This window comes from Vicugna pacos, chromosome 16 (genome assembly GCF_048564905.1).
Source record: "Vicugna pacos chromosome 16, VicPac4, whole genome shotgun sequence".
NCBI classification, from domain to species: Eukaryota; Metazoa; Chordata; class Mammalia; order Artiodactyla; family Camelidae; genus Vicugna; species Vicugna pacos.
In genome coordinates, this window is record NC_133002.1 from 9,484,205 (window position 1) to 9,501,321 (window position 17,117).

The following is a 17,117-nucleotide window of genomic DNA, read 5'->3' on the forward strand; positions in this document are numbered from 1 at the left end:
ACAGAGGAACTACATTTAGATGTAACATGAAGCACCACCTTCTGGCAAACAGCATTTCAAATGGGAATCGTTAAAATATTTAAATAGAAACCAGCCACCAAGTTTAATTTGAAATAAATGGATACTGTGCCCAAGCAAAATATAGTTTAACCTGAGTTTTTTCTGCAGTGTCTAGTTTATGGGTTTATCTAGAACAGAAAGAAAAGCGGGAAAGAAAGTTACATATACTCTGCTCCTGTGATGATTATAGGTTTCAACAACAAAACTAGAAAATCATGAACTTGGACTAATTCAAGCATTGATTGAACAAAAATATATATGTAAATCTGGGTCTGTCTGGATTGGAGGTGAGAGGATACAAAAACATAGTTCCCTGCTTTCAAAAAGTTAAATGTGTAGGTAGCTGGGAGTGTGAAGTGTCAAACCAGGTTAGAGCTCTGATTGAAGTCTTTTCAGGGATGCGGTGGGTGGGCTTCCCACTTCAAGGCATCCCACTACTGTTCAGGATGCCCCTCTGGGGAAGTCATAGCCTCCAGTGCTGTTCAAACTTTTATTAATGAGGAAAATAAGTTGTAAATTAAGGATCAGAGGAGATACAATTTGTTCCAGGTTCCAAAGTCAGTACGTCATACTGGGATTCAAACCCATGTCTGTGCTCCCTCCACTAGACCACACTGCCTCTTCTGAAACAGCTCATCAAACTAAAGGTTTCTAGCAGCGTCTGGTTCCCCTGGGGATGCACTGCCACTGCCCACACCACACTGAAATGCCTGCTTTAAATGGCCCCAGGTGACTGGTGTTCTGAATATCCATGGGCAGGGTTTCTCAACCATGGCACTACTGATACTGGGGGCCAGAAAATTCTTTGTCGTGAGGGAGCTGTGTCTTGTCAGATATTTAGCCACATCCCTAGTCCTACAGATGCCAGTATTTTCCTCCCAGTTGGGACAACCAAAATGTCTCCGGACATTGCCAAACGTCCTCTGGGGAGCAAAATCACCCCACTTGAGAACCACTGATCCCCTCTGTGCATCTCAAAAGCTACTCCCACCAAGGAAAGATACCAGGTTGAAATTCTCCTTGCCTGAACATTGTCCCATTCAGTAACTTTCTCATCTGATGATGCCTGTAAATTCGTATACAGTCTGTTCAGGGTATGAGAAATATTGGACAATTGAGTTTGATTGTACAGATAGGCAGGGCCGAATGACCAGTGTCAGTTATCAGAGTAAATGATGACTGCTCTCTTTCAGAGTTCCACTTAGACTCTCCAATTCTCAAATAATTACAAAGCCCTGGTTCAAGATAAAACCACTCTAGTCACCTGACCCTTCATAGTCACTACTTTGTTCTAATACCTACCAACTCACGTCTCCTAAATGCTCTGCCTGGCACTCAGTCTAGTCCTGTTCCTCACACCCACCATGCTATCCCTTGCTCTCTCATTTCCTGATACTGCTAATGGTCACCACTCTTTCTCTGGGGAACACCTCACTTGGCTCTTGTGTCCTGGCCTTCAGCTCTCCTCTTGTTATTTCTGTTATTTTTGGTTTCTTCTCCATTAGTGGGTCACTCTAATTAGTATTATCACATATGCATAAGCATATTTTTATAAGGAAGATAAAAGGGGAATATATATATTATATATATATATATATAAAATACATATTTAAGGGGAAGAATTCATCCCAGAGAAAGATTTAATCACCCTAAAGTACTTAAAGCAGATTTATACTTGTCACTGGACTAGGTACCTAGTCAAGACTGAAATGGCTCCTTCCATGAAGAATTTGGTTTGGGGGTTGTTGGCAAAGTGATGTCTAATGATTTTAACAGTGATGGACAGCCCCTAAAGCATTCCCAAGTAACTCTATCTTGGGGACCATACACCATGAGGCAGAAAAAAGGCTACTATGTCCAAGAGCTTTTCCACCTGATGACACTTACGTGTTTTCCATCCAGTAGGCTCTTCTAATGTCTTCGACCTTCAAATGGTTTTCAGCAATAAAAACCCTTCATAGTGCAATAAGATGTGGTCTCCATCAGGCTTTCCTACATTTATTAGGTTTCTGTTGCCTCTTAGAGTAAGTCCTGTTTGAAGACTGTCTGATGTTCCCCGGGCTCTTTTTCAGTATGAAGTTTCTGATGTTTAAGAAAAGCTGTGCATCCACTGAAGGCTTTCCCACAGTTGCTACGTTCAAAGGGTTTCTCTCCAGTGTGAATTCTCTGGTGACTAACAAGGTGTGAGTTCTGACTGAAGGCCTTCCCACATTCAGGACATTTGTAGGGCTTCTCTCCAGTGTGAACACAGTGGTGCTTAATAAGATCTGAGCTGTCCCTGAAAGATTTCCCACATTTACTGCATACATAAGGCTTTTCTCCACTATGAATTCTGTGATGTCTCATAAGGTCTGAGCTCTGACTGAAAGTTTTCCCACATTCTTTACATCCGTAGGGTTTCTCTTCTGTATGGGTTACCTGATGTCGGGTGAGGTCTGAGCTGCCTTGAAAAGTTCTACCACACTGGCTGCGCTGATAAGCTTTCTCTTCTTGCCGAATTCTCTGCTCTTCTCTAAGCAACTCATTCTTGCTGAATGTTTTCTCACATTCCTCAAGTTTCTCTCCAGCATGAAGTCTCTGATGTTTGAGAAAAGCCGTGTGCCAGATGAAGGATTTTCCATATTCCCTACACGCGTAGGGCTTCTCACCACTGTGAGTTCTGTGATGCCGGATAAGGAGCGCACGCTGCCAGAAGGCTTTCCTACATTCATCGCACTGATAGGGTTTCTCTCCAGTGTGAATTTTCTGGTGGGTGACAAGGTGCGACCTCTGGCTAAAAGCTTTCCCACATTCACTGCATTCGTAGGGTTTCTCCCCAGTGTGAGTTACCCAATGCCGAATTAGATCAGAACTTCCCCGGAAAGTTTTCCCACACTCAGTACATTCATAAGGTTTTTCTTCCCTATGAATTCTCTGTTGTTGGATAAGGTCCGTGTCAGATGTGCAGGCTCTTTCACATTCAAGTTCCTTTCCAGTATGTAGTCTCTGATGTTTAAGAAGGGCCGTGTGCCCTCTGAAGGATTTCCCACATTCGCGACACGCATAGGGTTTCTCCCCGCTGTGGAGTCTCTGGTGCTCAGTGAGGTGTGAACGCTGCCTGAAGGCCTTCTCACAGTCACTACACTTGAAGGGTTTCTCTCCAGTATGAATTCTCTGGTGTGTGACAAGGTGTGAACTTTGACTGAAGGTCTGTCCACATTCATAACACTCATAGGGTTTCTCTCCAGTGTGAATTCTGTGATGGATAATAAGATCTGAGCTTTGATTGAAGGTCTTCCCACATTCATTACATACATATGGCTTCCCCCCGCTATGAATTCGCTGGTGCAGGACAAGGTTTGAGCTTCCCTTGAAGGCCTTCCCACATTCTTTACATTCATAGGGATTCTCGCCGTTATGAATTCTCTTATGTCGAACCAGGTTAGAGCTCTGGTTGAAGTCTTTTCCACATTCATGACATATATAAGGTTTCTTTCCTGTGTGAATTCTCTGGTGTATAATAAGATTTGAACTTTGATTAAAGTCTTTTCCACATTCACTGCATACATATGGTTTCTTTCCTGTATGAATTCTCTGATGTATAATCAGGTTTGAGCTCCGACTGAAAGTTTTTCCACATTCCTTACATTCATAGGCTTTCTTCATATTGTCTATTTTCTGATGTTCAGTTACTTCTGACTTCTGTTTGAAGCTCTGGCCACAGACTTCATATCTGTGGGATCTTTCTCCTGCAGAAAGTATTTTTTCTCTTTCCTTACATCCATGGCCTCTCTCTCCTGCCATGGCTTTCTTGGGGATCAGATTCACTTCCCTGAAACCTCTCCCTTCAGAAGGGAGATGTCCCACTGCATCCTCTAAGGGACTTACCCAACACCTCACTACTCTGTCCTCAGGATTACCGGTTTTGACTAACCCACATTCCTGGGAGAGCTGTCTTTGGAGTCTTTCTGATACAGCCCCTGCTGAATCTTTTTCTTCAGAAATTTCCATCTTTGACTTCCAATCTTTCATATTATTCTTGGTCTCAGAATCTGAAATGATAAGCAGACCACTGTATAATTCCTAAAATACAAATCTCACCTCTTCCCTACACTGGGAAGCCCAAGAGGGAGGAACAAAGAACTTAGAAGAGGACTCTTTCCACCTGGGCTGAGATTCAGACTTTTTCAGAGAGACTGCGGCCACAGGAACACACACCCTCTTGGTGGGGAGGAAACTTGCCAGAGTGCAGGATGAAACTGTTGTGTGGGAATGGCCTGCAGGGTGGTGGAAAATTCACTGGAGGAGGCGGGCAGTCTAGAGCTAGTCCACAGGAAGTGGCCTGTTTGATGGGGTGGGACCTTGCTGGGTCCTGTGGCCAGCCAGAATGGATTCACAGGAAGCAGCCCACTGGGGTATGTGCCACCAGGCCTCCCACAAGTAGATCTGCTGGCATCCACACCAATAAATAGAATAAAATAATAAAACAGCACACCAGCACCAGAAGGAGAGGTTCCTTCCTTTTCCTGTGGCCTTGCACTGCCCTCCAGCATCCTCCACTGACGAAATCTAAGCCTGTACCAGCTAGCAAAGGAGAAGTGGTCCAGATCCAGTAACATAAGCAAAGCAAAGAAGGGTAGATCTGGAGTTGAGATGTAATAAGTTAATAACTGGCCCACCAGCCATTCCTCCCGATATACTATGACAGTTAAACATATCTGAAACTATGCCTCAGAATAAAAATGTCTGGCTGCCATTTTAATAGAAGTCAGTTCTCCCTCTCAGACCTGGCATTTTCCTCTCTGGTGGAGAGAGGAAATTCTGGCAAAACTGCCTCTTCTGTGTGGCAATTTTATTTCCTCCCACGACTGGAAGACAGATGAGCTTACTGCTTTGAGTGCCCACATCGTCAAATCCCTGACCTTGCCCAGTTATAAGAACACATTTCTGAGCTCCCTGAGAGCCATTTCACCTTGGCCCTGGGGATCTAAACTCTAGTCAGTAATCTCTGTGCAAAGAATAAGAGGCAACACAGCATGGAGATCAAGAGAGAATATATAAACAGTGTTCCTAAAGAAGAGAAAAGAACAAACAGAAGGGAAAAACCATTCAAACATAACAGAAGGAAATCTGGCTGAAACACAGACTTGAGTCTTTCGCAAGGATACAGTGTAGTTCACAGAAAGTTGATAGAGAACAGTCCACACCAAGACGTATCCTGGTGAAGTAACTAAATTTCAGGAATAAATGAGCAAATGGGGCAGAGGAGCAAGTAACATGCAAGAGAGCATTTCAGAATCAACGGAACAGGGAAACTGCATGTGGGGAAAGAAAGGAGTCAGAAATGACTTTCAGTTTTCTGACTTAGGCCATGGGTGGGATACGATGCTGTTTGAGGGGGGAGGCAGAGAAGGAAGAGTAGGTTTCAAAGGTGGGAAAAGTAGGTTTAAAGATCTGAAGACGAGTTGAGTTTTGGTCATCTATTGGTTTCTAACAGGCCTGAAAGACAGAGAACAAGCTCAGGGAAAGTCAAGGAGGTGTCCGCTTCCAACTCCAGAGGTTAGCCTAGATGTCCTTCAACAAAGAGCAGAAGCGTCTTACCTCCAAGAGTCAGAGCCACTGGGAATCCTTAATCCTCTAATTCCACTGAGCTCTTTAAAACCTTTTCTTGCTTTTTGTTTTTCAACCAAAACTCAGAGAACTCGGGGTGTATGGAGTCTAAGTTAGAGGGCAGAGTCCTTACCTGGTGAGACCAGCTCTGTCTCCTCCAACATCTCTTCCTTGCAGAAATTCCACTGAGTATAGACCTGGTGCTTAGCATCCTCTTGTGGTTCATTCACAGCCACATCCTGCAGCATCTTGAATTCCTGAAACAGAAGTTCCTGCTCTATAGCTACCAAACAGAGACCTGGTAGCAGATACGCTGTACCTTCTCTCTCTCTTTTTAATTGAAGTACAGTTGATTTACAGTGTTGTGTCAGTTTCTGGTATACAGCAAAATGGTTCAGTTATAATACACACACACACATGCTTTTTCAGATTCTTTTTCATTACAGGTTATTCCAAGATATTGAATATAGTTGCCTGTGCTAAACAGTAGGGCCTTGGTATCTATTTTATATATAGTAATGTGTATTTGTTAATCCCTAGTTCCTAATTTACCCCTCTCCGCACTCTCCCCCTTCTCTTTTCTTTTTAAATCTCTATTACTTCCTGCATTACCCTTGGTCTCAGTGGGTAATCTGGCCTCTCACTTTAAAAATGTGTGAGACCATGTGGTAAAAATCACCTCACGCTACCCTGTCCTCTTTACTGTATTCAGACCACCTAGCGCGGTGCCTGGCCCATCATAGGCGCTCAGTTAAGGAGAAAATAAATACTAGAGAATGGAAGGAAAGCAATAAAGTAGAGAGGAAGAGTCACTGAAAAGACAGTGTGTGGCATGTACAAAGGTCAGGAGATGAGAGATGCTATGATGTGCTCAGGGATGCACCACATGACTGAAGTCCAGGGTACCAGCCAGTAAACGATGAAGCCGGGGACGCAGCAGTCAAGTCACGGAGGGCCTTGTACACCAGGCTAGGAAGCTTGGACTTTCTCCTGAAGGCAGTGGGGAACCCCTGAAGGGGTTAAATGTCATAATTAGATTTACCTTTTTGAAAGACCACTCTGATAGCTGTATGGAGAGCAGACTGGAGGGTGCCAGACTGAAAGCTGGGATATCGCTTAGGAGACTACAGCAGTATGGAGACCGTGAGGGCCGACATGAGCTCGTGGCACTGGGGACAGAGAGGAGTGGACTGAGTCAGGGGATCCGTGCTGTCCTAACTGGAAGGGGTGAGGGAAAAGGGCAGGCATGGAGGATGGCACTCAAGTTCCTACCTCGGACAGCTGCCTGACTTGGGCAGCCAGAGTGAAAGTGTGGAGGTGAGGGGAGGAGGTGAATCCACCTCAGACATGCTGTAACTGACATACCTGTGGGGCATCCAGGAGGGACTGTCCGGGAAGCTGATGGGTCAACGGGTCAGGAACCCAGGAGGAAAATCCAGAATGGACACCCAGATTTTGGAATAATCAGTACATCAGCAGTATCTAAAGCAGAAACGTGACACTGGTTATTACAGCTTGGAGGCAGCTTAGAGTCCTGAACACAACACAACTTTGGAAGCAAGTGGGACCAAGTTAGAATCTTAGCTTCATAATCTCCCTCAACCATCATTTCCCCACATGTAAAATAGAGATAATACCACTTATTCCAGTGTTATTGTACACATCAACCTCCCCCCATCCCCATGTATAGAAAGTCCAGTGTAAGCCTCTCGAGAGTGTAAGCTCCGTGGGGCTGGGGGGTTTTTGTGCTGTGCAGGGTTGGAACAGTTGGAACAGCACTGGACCACAGTGCGTGCTCAACTGAAAACTGCTGAACGAATGAATAATAGGCCAACTTTCTTGCCTCTTTCCCTTGACTGAATAATCTCTGAAATTCTTTTCTCCCTTGGCTTCCATTAATGCATGATATTCCACACCCACTCTACTTTTCTACTGTCTTTACCTTTTCAGCTTTTCCTTCCACTAAACGTTGGTGTTACTACGGCTCAGCCCCTAGTCCTCTCCCTTTACACTCAGTAGCTCAATGACCATATCGCCGCTGCTTCAGTGATCACCTTGGTCCAGAATGAATCATAAACCCAGGACTCCTATTCCTCACCTACAGTGTAGTCTACATTCACAATGCGTCTCCAGCCCAATGTCCTCCTGACAGTTAAGATGAATCAAATGCATAAAAATGAACTCATCATTTTGCTTCTAAACGTATTTCCCCTTCTTACTATCTATTTCTGCCCAAATGACCAACTTCATTGAACAAATTTTTAACGTAAGCCTGCAGTGTCCAGGCACTGTTCTAGGCCCTGGGATACTCTGGTGAAGAAGACATAGTCCTTGCCTTCATGGGGCTTGTATTCTAGGGGTTTCTAAGCCAGAAAAGCAGCAGTTTACTAACATGCGATCACACACCAGTAACATTAGCCTTACTCAGGAGTTTGGTAAAATGCAAATTCTCAAGCACCACCCAGCCTTAGTGAGACAGAGTTGGGGGGGAGGGTGGCCTGCAGTCGGCTTCCCCGGCTCTCCAGGTGAGTCTCAGCTTTGCTCCAGTTTGAGAAGCGCTGCTCTAGTCATCTTGGACTCCTCCCTCTCTATCCCCTGTATCCATACCTACCACCTAGCCCTGAAAACTTCCAACTCCACTTTCACCCTGAACCTTCTCACCCCATGCTTGGATTCTCGTAAAACCTCTAAACATGTTTTCCGGCTCCAGTCAACCCTGCTAACACTGTCAAATGAAATAGTTTTCTAACGTGCTGCCTTCACTGACACCAATGATAAAAAAATCTACCATTACCTTTCCATCACCTTTTAAAGGAAATAGCTTCTTTATGACGTACAGAGCTGTACTATACCCAGGGCTGCCATGACAAAGAACCACAAGCTGGGTGACTTAAAACAACAGAAGTTTATTCTCTCACAGTTCTGGAGGTTAGACGTCTGCAATGAAGGTGCTGGCTGGGTGGCTTCCTTCTGCAGGCTCCTGGGGACACCTGTTCAAGCCTCGCTCCTAGCTTCTGGTGACAGCTGGCAATCCTCGTGTTCCTTGCCTGGTAGATGCCTTACTGTAGTCTCTGCCTCCATCTTCACATGGCATTCTCCCTGTCTCTGTCTCTTCACTGGGCCATCTTCTTAGGACACCAGTCACACTGAATTAGGGGCCCATTCTACTCCAGTATGACCCCATCCCACCGAGTTGCACCTCCGATGACCCTATTCCCAAATAAGTTCACATTCTGAAGTACTGGGGACTAAGACCTCCACATCTCCTTTTCTGGGGGACACAGATCAACGCATAACTGCCCTACTCTGTGATTCACCTAAGAGCAAACCTGTGCTCTCATATCCCCCCTAACGTTCCCGTGTACCAGGCTTCTTCCATTTCGCCCCTTTGCCCATGACTCCTGTACTTGTGATGTCCTTCCTACTGTCCTTCATCTGCATCAAGGTCACCTGCAGCAAGAGGCCAGGTAGTTAATCAGGATGAGTGAAGCAACTACGTGACAAAGGACAACGGACACTTGGCTTTGGTGTCAGGAAGACAATTAGTAGGCACTGGGGATCTGAACATTTTATACTGAGTCTAAAGGGAGCAGCTGCTCAGTTCCTGCTAATTGCACCACGCAGGCACGCGGGCCCTGTCTGGCCACATCTTCTGATTTTCCAAGAGATGCTGAAAATCCTGATTTTTGAGTGAGTGGATGTGAAATAAATTTCCTGATTTTAAAATGCTGACCAGTAATTCAAGTAAAAACAAATAGCACAAGTCAAGGAGATGTGTCTACAGTCTAATCTGGCCCAGGAGTTGTATTTTTTCAAACTCTGATCTACACAAATACTTCCCACTGTTGCCGGCTCACTTTAGTACCTTCTAACCATTTCAATCCTTTCATTTTTATTTATTTTTTTTCTCGAGGGGTGGGAGTTAGATAGACAGATAGAATGATAGATAAAGATAGATAAATCTATCTAATGGAGGTACTGGGGATTGAACCCAGGACCTCATGCATGCTAAGCATGCGCTCTATCAATGAGCTATTTCCCCCATCCCCATTTCAATCCTTTTAATTCATATTCATGTTCATGCATTAGGTGATGCTACAGAGATGGAGTCCTTGCCTAGGGGCCTGGAAGACGAAGACACACACACACACACACACACACGAAACAAGGTTATAAGTGCTTGAATGAGACGCTAAATAAGATAAAAAGATGAAAAGTTTAAAGAGAGAGGTAGAGAGGTGGCAATCTTGGAAGGCTTCCCAAAGAAAATGACTTTTGAAGCTACACTTAAAAGAATTTGTAGACCTTTTACAAAGAAGAGACCAACCTAAATCGCTCCCTCCTCTGAACTCCAACAGTACGAATATTTTAGGTCAGGTATTAGAACTTGTCTAAACCACACAGTTCATTCCGGTGGTTCAGATAGTCTCTTAAATTGGGCTCTCAGTTACTCCTGGAGCGTAGAAACCAGATCTTGTACTTTAAGTTACAGCTACAAACGCGCAGCGTTGGGCAAGAAAATGGGTCACTTCAAGCCTGAGGATTGATTCTGGGCCTGGGGGAGATGCAGTTTGCGACAGCCACAGGAGGGAGCTGGAAGAGACTGGAGAAGTGGGGCGCGGCAGGAGCAGGGCACGCCGAGACCCAGAAGAGGGCCAAGGGCATAGAAGGCCGGGCCGCGCGCACCACGCCCCTACGTCCCCGAAGCCCGTGCTTCTCCCCACTGGGAGAAATGAGGGGTCTGGCGCCCACCTTCCAACATCTGCTCTCCACCCCGCTTCCCGGGGGCCCCTCGGGCCCCCAGCTCTGCGAACGCAGCGGGGTCTCACCTCCAGGCCACCCCCAGCCTCCCGCTCGGCCGCGGCCCCCTCCACCGCCGCCAGCGCACTGCCGGGCTTCTCGCTCCGGCGCGGCGACACCACCTTGGACCCCGCACCCGCGGCGGCCGGCCACTTCCGGCCTGCTCCCGCAGGAGGCCGTGCCCCGCCCCGCCGCCGGGCCCGGCTGTGCCCGCCAATGAGCGGGCGCGCCCCCAGGCCGCCTCCCACCGGTCCGGGGTCTCCCTTGCGCAGACTCGGCCGACTCAGCGTTGTCCGCTCGGTCTCGCGCGAGCCGACTCTTGAGGGTCCCGCGCTGCGCAGGTTGGTGCACCTGCTGATGCCGCGCAACGTGAGCGAGGCCACCACCGAGACGCAGAGTCCTCCGGGGGTCCTAGACGCGCCTATCGCCGGCCTCCGGCGTGTCCGTCCGGATGGGAGGCCCCATCAAATAACCACATTTTTGTTCTAATTTTTAATCTTTTTCTTTTTTGCCCTGCATGCCTTTGTGGTCTCATTCATTGATACCTTCTGTTTGCAATGTCCTGTCAAAAGCTCGGCAATCCAGAGATGAACAAGGATAGCGAAGTGTTTAAAAGGGCAACAGAAAGTTAGGCACTCAAGAAAAGTCAGACAGAATCGATGACCCACCAGTTATGGGCTGTGTGATTTTGGGCAAGTTATTTAACCTCTCTGAGTCCCATATAATGGATTATCCTACTTTTCCTCACTGACTTTAATTGTTGTCTAAGTTTGCCTTGTGTTTGGTTATGTATTTTGGTTACTTTCTGTCTGCTTATCTATTTATCTTTTCTTTGATAATAAACTTAGAATTATTGTGAACTTTTAAATATGTTTTAAAGTCTGGTAGGGCTAGTCCTCTCTCCATTTATTCTTATTTTTTCAGAAAAATTGCAATATTTTCTTGTATTTCTTAGATTGCTTTAAACACAACAAAATAAAGGGACTTTTTTATTTTTTGTTTTTTTTGGTTGTTGTTTTGTTTTGCTTTGTTTTAAGAACCAAGATCTGCTTAAGTCAGAAGACTGAAAATGGAGGTTCGAGGGAAGGACATAAAAACTACATTTTTGTTGAGAAATATAAAGTGTTGAGAGTGGTCTATTTTGGGTTTTTGGTCTTTTTTTTTTTTTTTAAGGAAAAAAAACCTTTCTGATCTCATGGGAGTTTAACATTGTGCCCTTGTCAGGAGTGTGGATTCATTATGTAATTCATTTGCTCTACAAATACATATGGTGTGCCCACTCTCTGCCAGACACTGGTGATGCCATGAATGTTGAGCAAAATCCAAGGCCCTTTCATGGAATTTGTCATGAGGAGGAGCTATTTAAATAATTCCATGAATAAATATAAAATGATAACAGTGATGGGTGCTATTCTGGAGAGTACATGGTGCCCTAAGAGTTTATAAAAGAAGATTAGACACAGGAAGGTCTATGAAGGCTTTCTGGAATCAGGCTCTCCCTGAAGAGTTAGGCAGATGAAAGACAAGGAAGTAATAGAAACCCTCCTCTGCTTCAATATAACTTGACTTACATAACAGCAAAGTCCAGGGGGTAGACTGGCTTCCAGAAAGGCCAGAATTCAAGGATTTTTAAAAATCGTTGTCAGGACTCTTTCCTGTCTCTCCATCTTTTGATTTTGCTTCTCTCTCTGTTAATGCCATTGATTTTCTTTTTTTCCCCCCCCACATGGAGATATGTTTCAGTGCCCAGGATTACAGAAGGGTATCTATAGCAGTCGCAGAAAAAGGACTCTGATTGGGTCTGCTCATATCACATGTCCAATCCTGGACCAATCACTGTACCCAGTGGATGAGGTACTTTGACCCGCCCGCTTGAATTACAGACTGGGATAGGGAAAGGGAACCATGTTACTGCTAGAGCCATTACGTGATGGAAAGAAAAGGCAGTTTTTTTGATTTCTTTTTGTTTTTACCAGAAAAATGAGACAGCTCTTAGGGCAGGCAAAGGAGCAGATGTCTACTAGGCAGTAAACATTTATTGAGCAGTTATTATGCGTTGCTATTTTTTTCTGCATGCATTTAAAAAAAATCTCTTACCATGTAAATCAGAGACCAAGTGAAAACAAGAAAAGAGGAGAGAAATGAAAATATCTTTAAAGAAGAAAATAATCTATTAACTTGTTTTAACCATTGGTTTTGCTCTTTGGCCTGAGAAATTTTAACAGATTTACCTAAAATATCTTAAGAAAATCCTCCAATGTGCATGTAAACTACAGGAGTAACAAAGAGTTCTACATTAGTTGTCTAATTTATAGAAAGGCCTTTAAGTAAATAGTTCAATCTTCTGTTTGAATTAAGGAATGCCTCCAAACAAAATATAGGCAAAATATTCAGTGTTCTTTTTAATAGCAAAGGCCATTTTGCCCATAATATGTGGACTTCTTAATACACCGCTAGGTGGCAGTAGTTTGTAGCCCGTGGTGATTAACAGATCAAAACTCCTTAAATACAATTTTATTTTTAGACAATAGAAAGAAAGAAAGAAGCTTACTAGTTATACAAGAATCACATGGTGTTTTGGCCATTTCTACCCTGTGAACTAAAAGTCTACATCTGTGAAAAGATGTCCACAAAATACAGTTAAATTTTAAAGCAAATTGCAGAACAATATTCATACATTCTCCCTCAATCCGTCTCTCACTTCCTTCCCTCCTTACACAAATAGTTACTGAGCACCCACTCTGTGGGTCACTGGAAATAAGGAGATGAGCAAAGTAGCAAAAGTGCAGCCCCCATGGGTCTCATAACCCCTTATAGATGGACGGATATGTAAGTTCCATTTATAACAGACTGATACCAGAAAGAACATTTTTGTATGGGTTCTTGAGTTTCTCTTGGACAGTGGTTCTCAAAATGTGGTCTGGGCCATGAGATTGAAACTATGTTTATAAATAACACTAAGATGTTATTTTCCCCTATTCATGCTTACTCTCTCCTGAATGTATAATGGGGTTTTCCAGAGGCTCCAAATGTTGATTTGCAACAAAGTGACTGCAGAAGCAGATATGAGAATCCAGATATTTTCTATTAAGCCAGACATTAAAGAGAGTCACAAAAATGTAACACCATGTTACTCTTCTCACTTTTTTTTTTTTGGCTTGGGAAATGTAATTATTTTAATTAAAATTATTTACATTAATATGAACGAATTAATAAACATCCTAAATCTTTCTTACTTTTACTTTCCAAAGGTAAATATCAACAGATTATCTTCTACATAAACAAAATTCTCTTTGGTGTCCTTGGTCACTTTTAAGAATATGTTGGAGACTGGTACCAGAAAGTTTGAAAGCTACTGTTCTAGTATGTGTATTCTGAAGTAGGGTTGCTGGGTCACATAGGGTGCCTACATTTTCAATTTTACTAGACGTTGCCAAATTGCTCCCCAAAGTGGCTAAAGCTGACCTTTAAAAAAAAAAAATCTGTATGTAGTTGTGAGTTTTGTTTTCAGGCAAGTTTGAAACTAAAGAATTATAGAATTTTATTAAACTAAGCTAGTGATACAACAGAAATTTGATCTATGAAGTATTGAATATCTTTTCTAAACAATAGTGAGAAATTCAAGGTAATTTTATTTTCAGTGTACTCAAAGGAAGAAGTTTTTTTCTTGGCCACCCAAAATAGAGTTGTAGAGTGTCAACATTAAATGTATCGGAAAATTTATTTTTGTTTGGTGCCTCGTGGGAGGTAGAAGTGTACAAGTTATGCAAATAAACTTTTTTTTTTAACCATCAGGGGAATTTCATTTTTCTTAAGATTACCTTCTGCAATTTTGGTTAAAACCTAAACCATGTTCCTCTGACACCCAATTTGTAAAAAAAATGCTGAGGCATCTAATTTTTTTTAAATAATTGAAAAGCTGTTAGTTTATACGTCTCTTTATAAGTGAGAGTTTATTTCAAGAAACTCAGATTTTTCTTATAACTGTAGAGAATTTAAATTATGCAAGTGTAGCTGATCTAATACTTTACCTGCATTATATTTTAGCAATGAGATGTGGGTAAATACAAAAACTGACGTCTAAGGTTGAAGGACCAAGAGGCAAGAGTATTAATTAGCTGTTTCTTACAATGGTTTTTCACATAGTGTTTTGCACACTCTGCTCTAGTAAAATGCAAAGGGACCACAATCAGCTGCTACCTGCCTACTTATGGTTGAGGGCTTTCAGCAACCAAATGTTAACCTGGGTGGGATTTTATTCTGCTGCTCAGCCAGGCCCAGGTATGCAGAGAAGGTGAACTAGGTTAGAAACTGAAGCACACCACGAGTCAGGAGTCATGTCTGAGCAGTAACAATACTGTTGATGCAACGCACATCATAAGAACAAATGGGAATTGGTTTTTGTCTGTTGCTAGGAGATTATCCAGCTATTAGCAGGGCTAACTGGGAGAACTGTGTCTTCAGCTGGGGGGAAGATCTGCTGTCTCTCAGCAGGTAATGGTCTCTAAAGTTGTTGATCCAGGTGTGAGTATGTTTGAAGGTGTAATTCTTTTTTTGTTAAACACCAAATTAGGTTTATTTCAGGAGTATAAGTATGACTTAAATGTATTAACATTTAACACATTTATAATCAAGGGAATTTTTTCATTGACTCATCACAGTAAATGTCAGAAAAAAAACCTGATAAAATCTAACAAAATATTTTTTCATTAAGGTCAAATCGACATAACATGAAATTCAATCATTTTAAAGTGGACAATTCAATGGCTTCCAATATATTCACAATGTCATGCAACCATAACCACATATAATTCTAGACCATTTCCATCACCCCAAAAAGAAACCCTAAACCTGTTTAGCAGTCATGTCCCAATTCGCCCTCCTCTCAGACCCAGACAACCATTAATTTACTTTGCAAATTAATCTCTCTGTGAATTTGCCTATATTAGACATGAAGGTGTAATTCTATATGGCAGGTCCTTTCGTGGGGAAGATAAGCTAAATCTGCTGTTTCTAGCCTTTTGGATTACTGACTTTATTTGAATCACTTCAAGCAGTAAATAGCTAAGAAGTCATCTAATTCAGCTATTTTTTTTTTGATAGAAGAAAATAAGATCTAGAGAGGGTCATGTATTCATACAATCACTAGAAAGGTATCTTTTTAACACTCACTCTGTTGAGGGTAGGCACTGACCTGATCATGAATAAGTAGGGTGAAAATATACTTTATCATCCAAACCAGGACACTTTTGAGAGTGAAAGGGGGTACTATTAATAATTATACCAAGATATTAAACAAAAGCCGAAACTCTCCTGGGTAAACTTGAACGTAGAGTCACCCTACAACATAATCCTAGCCCTCAAGGAACCCAGTGTCTAATGGGAAAGAGCTGTGTAACCCCGAGATGGGGCTAATTATGCACCATGATAAGTATTCAGAGGAGTGCTGAGGTGGGGCTGCTGCTGACCCGGCGAGGAAAGCCCTTGCAGAGAAAGCGCCACTCCAGCTGGGTGCTGAGGGGTGAGTCGTGGTTTATCAGGTGGAGGAGGAAGGAAGGTGTTCCCAGCAGAAGGAAGAGAATGTACAAAACCTTAGCACCATTTTGATGCTTGGTGGTGGGTGGGTGCTGCAAGTGGTTTCCTGTGGCCAGGATGCATGAGGGGAGGACAGGAGATGTTGAAACAAGGCCTGTGGAGACCAGGTTATCAGGGCCTTGCCTTCTGTGCTGAGGAGTGTGGATTTTATCTTTGTAGGCACAGGGGTGCCACTGAAGGATTTTAAGCAGGGCCGTGATCTAATCAGGTTTGCATCTTAGAAAGTTCACTCTGACAGTACATGGGAGATGTATTGGAGAAGGAGAGAACAGTCAGGAGGCGTTTGCATTAAGACAGATGAAAGATGACAAGACTGAAAATAGGCAGTGATGGTGGGGATAAGCCTTAAGGGGCAGAGTTGAAGGCTTTTAAAGAATATTGGCTCAAAGAACTAAAAAACCCAGAGATTATGCCTGTTTCAAGCATGGCTGTTTCCAGAAGCTCAAACAATGCCAGTAGGATCTGGACTGTCTTCATAGCTCAGCTCCACATCCTCTGTGACAGGTTCTACCTTGAGAATTTATATCCCCTCAACTTCAGAGCCAGTGGGAGAGGACTCCTGCCTTGATTCTCAGAGCATCAACCAATCAGTCACTGGGGCCAAGGGAATGGAAATCTCCGATTGGCCAGGCTGGGTCACATGCTCCAGCCTGAGTTGAGGATGAGGCTGTACAGAATTTGGACCAACTGACAAGAGAAAGAAGCAGATCCAACAGGAAAATCTGGGGCTTTTGCTGGAAAGAGTGGAGTACATACTGGAGTGGGGGGTGAAGAACACCCATGAGGGAGGCAGAGCTGGGCTGACCCCCAGGACACTGCTCTGACCCCTGCTCCTTGGCCACAGAGCACAGTCGGGAAAAGGTCATCCTGAGTCAGGAGGGAGTCATCCTCAGTTTCCACAGAGGCGCGTCCCTTTCTCTCCCCATGAGCAGGAGAGGGGAGGAACTAATGTGACTGAATTGAATCTGGCATTTGCTGTGAATACAGGTGGAGTTATTTTATCTCAAAAGGGAGACATGGCTCCAACCCCCATTGCTGACCCAGTACCCCTCCATTTCTTCTTCCCAGGAAGT

At 43.7% G+C, this 17,117-nt stretch overlaps 1 protein-coding gene across 2 annotated transcripts; it reads right to left on the minus strand.

The window, feature by feature from the left end:
* Window positions 1-536: 536 nt before the first annotated feature.
* Window positions 537-10,622, minus strand: ZNF594 (zinc finger protein 594). 2 transcript variants are annotated; one of them, XM_072940588.1, is made up of 6 exons: window positions 10,479-10,622; window positions 8,568-9,773; window positions 7,015-7,131; window positions 6,692-6,818; window positions 5,783-5,906; window positions 537-4,091 (listed from the first exon to the last, which is right to left on the minus strand). In XM_072940588.1, exons 3-6 carry the CDS (start codon window positions 7,023-7,025, stop codon window positions 2,080-2,082), a joined length of 2,274 nt encoding a protein of 757 aa, XP_072796689.1. In that variant the 5' UTR covers window positions 7,026-7,131; window positions 8,568-9,773; window positions 10,479-10,622; the 3' UTR covers window positions 537-2,079. The 2 variants fall into 2 exon arrangements, with proteins under 2 accessions (XP_072796689.1, XP_072796690.1); XM_072940589.1 differs by lacking the exons at window positions 6,692-6,818; window positions 10,479-10,622 and having other exon boundaries at window positions 8,568-9,951.
* Between the last annotated feature and the right edge of the window lie 6,495 nt (window positions 10,623-17,117).

Excerpts from the sequence above, each read along its gene's own strand:
- ZNF594 (XM_072940588.1), bottom strand. Across the intron at positions 5,907-6,691 it reads CAGAGTGGTCTTTCAAAAAG|GAATTCAAGATGCTGCAGGA; the intron begins GTAAATCTAATT and ends CTTCTGTTTCAG. Across the intron at positions 4,092-5,782 it reads GACAGAGCTGGTCTCACCAG|ATTCTGAGACCAAGAATAAT; the intron begins GTAAGGACTCTG and ends TTATCATTTCAG.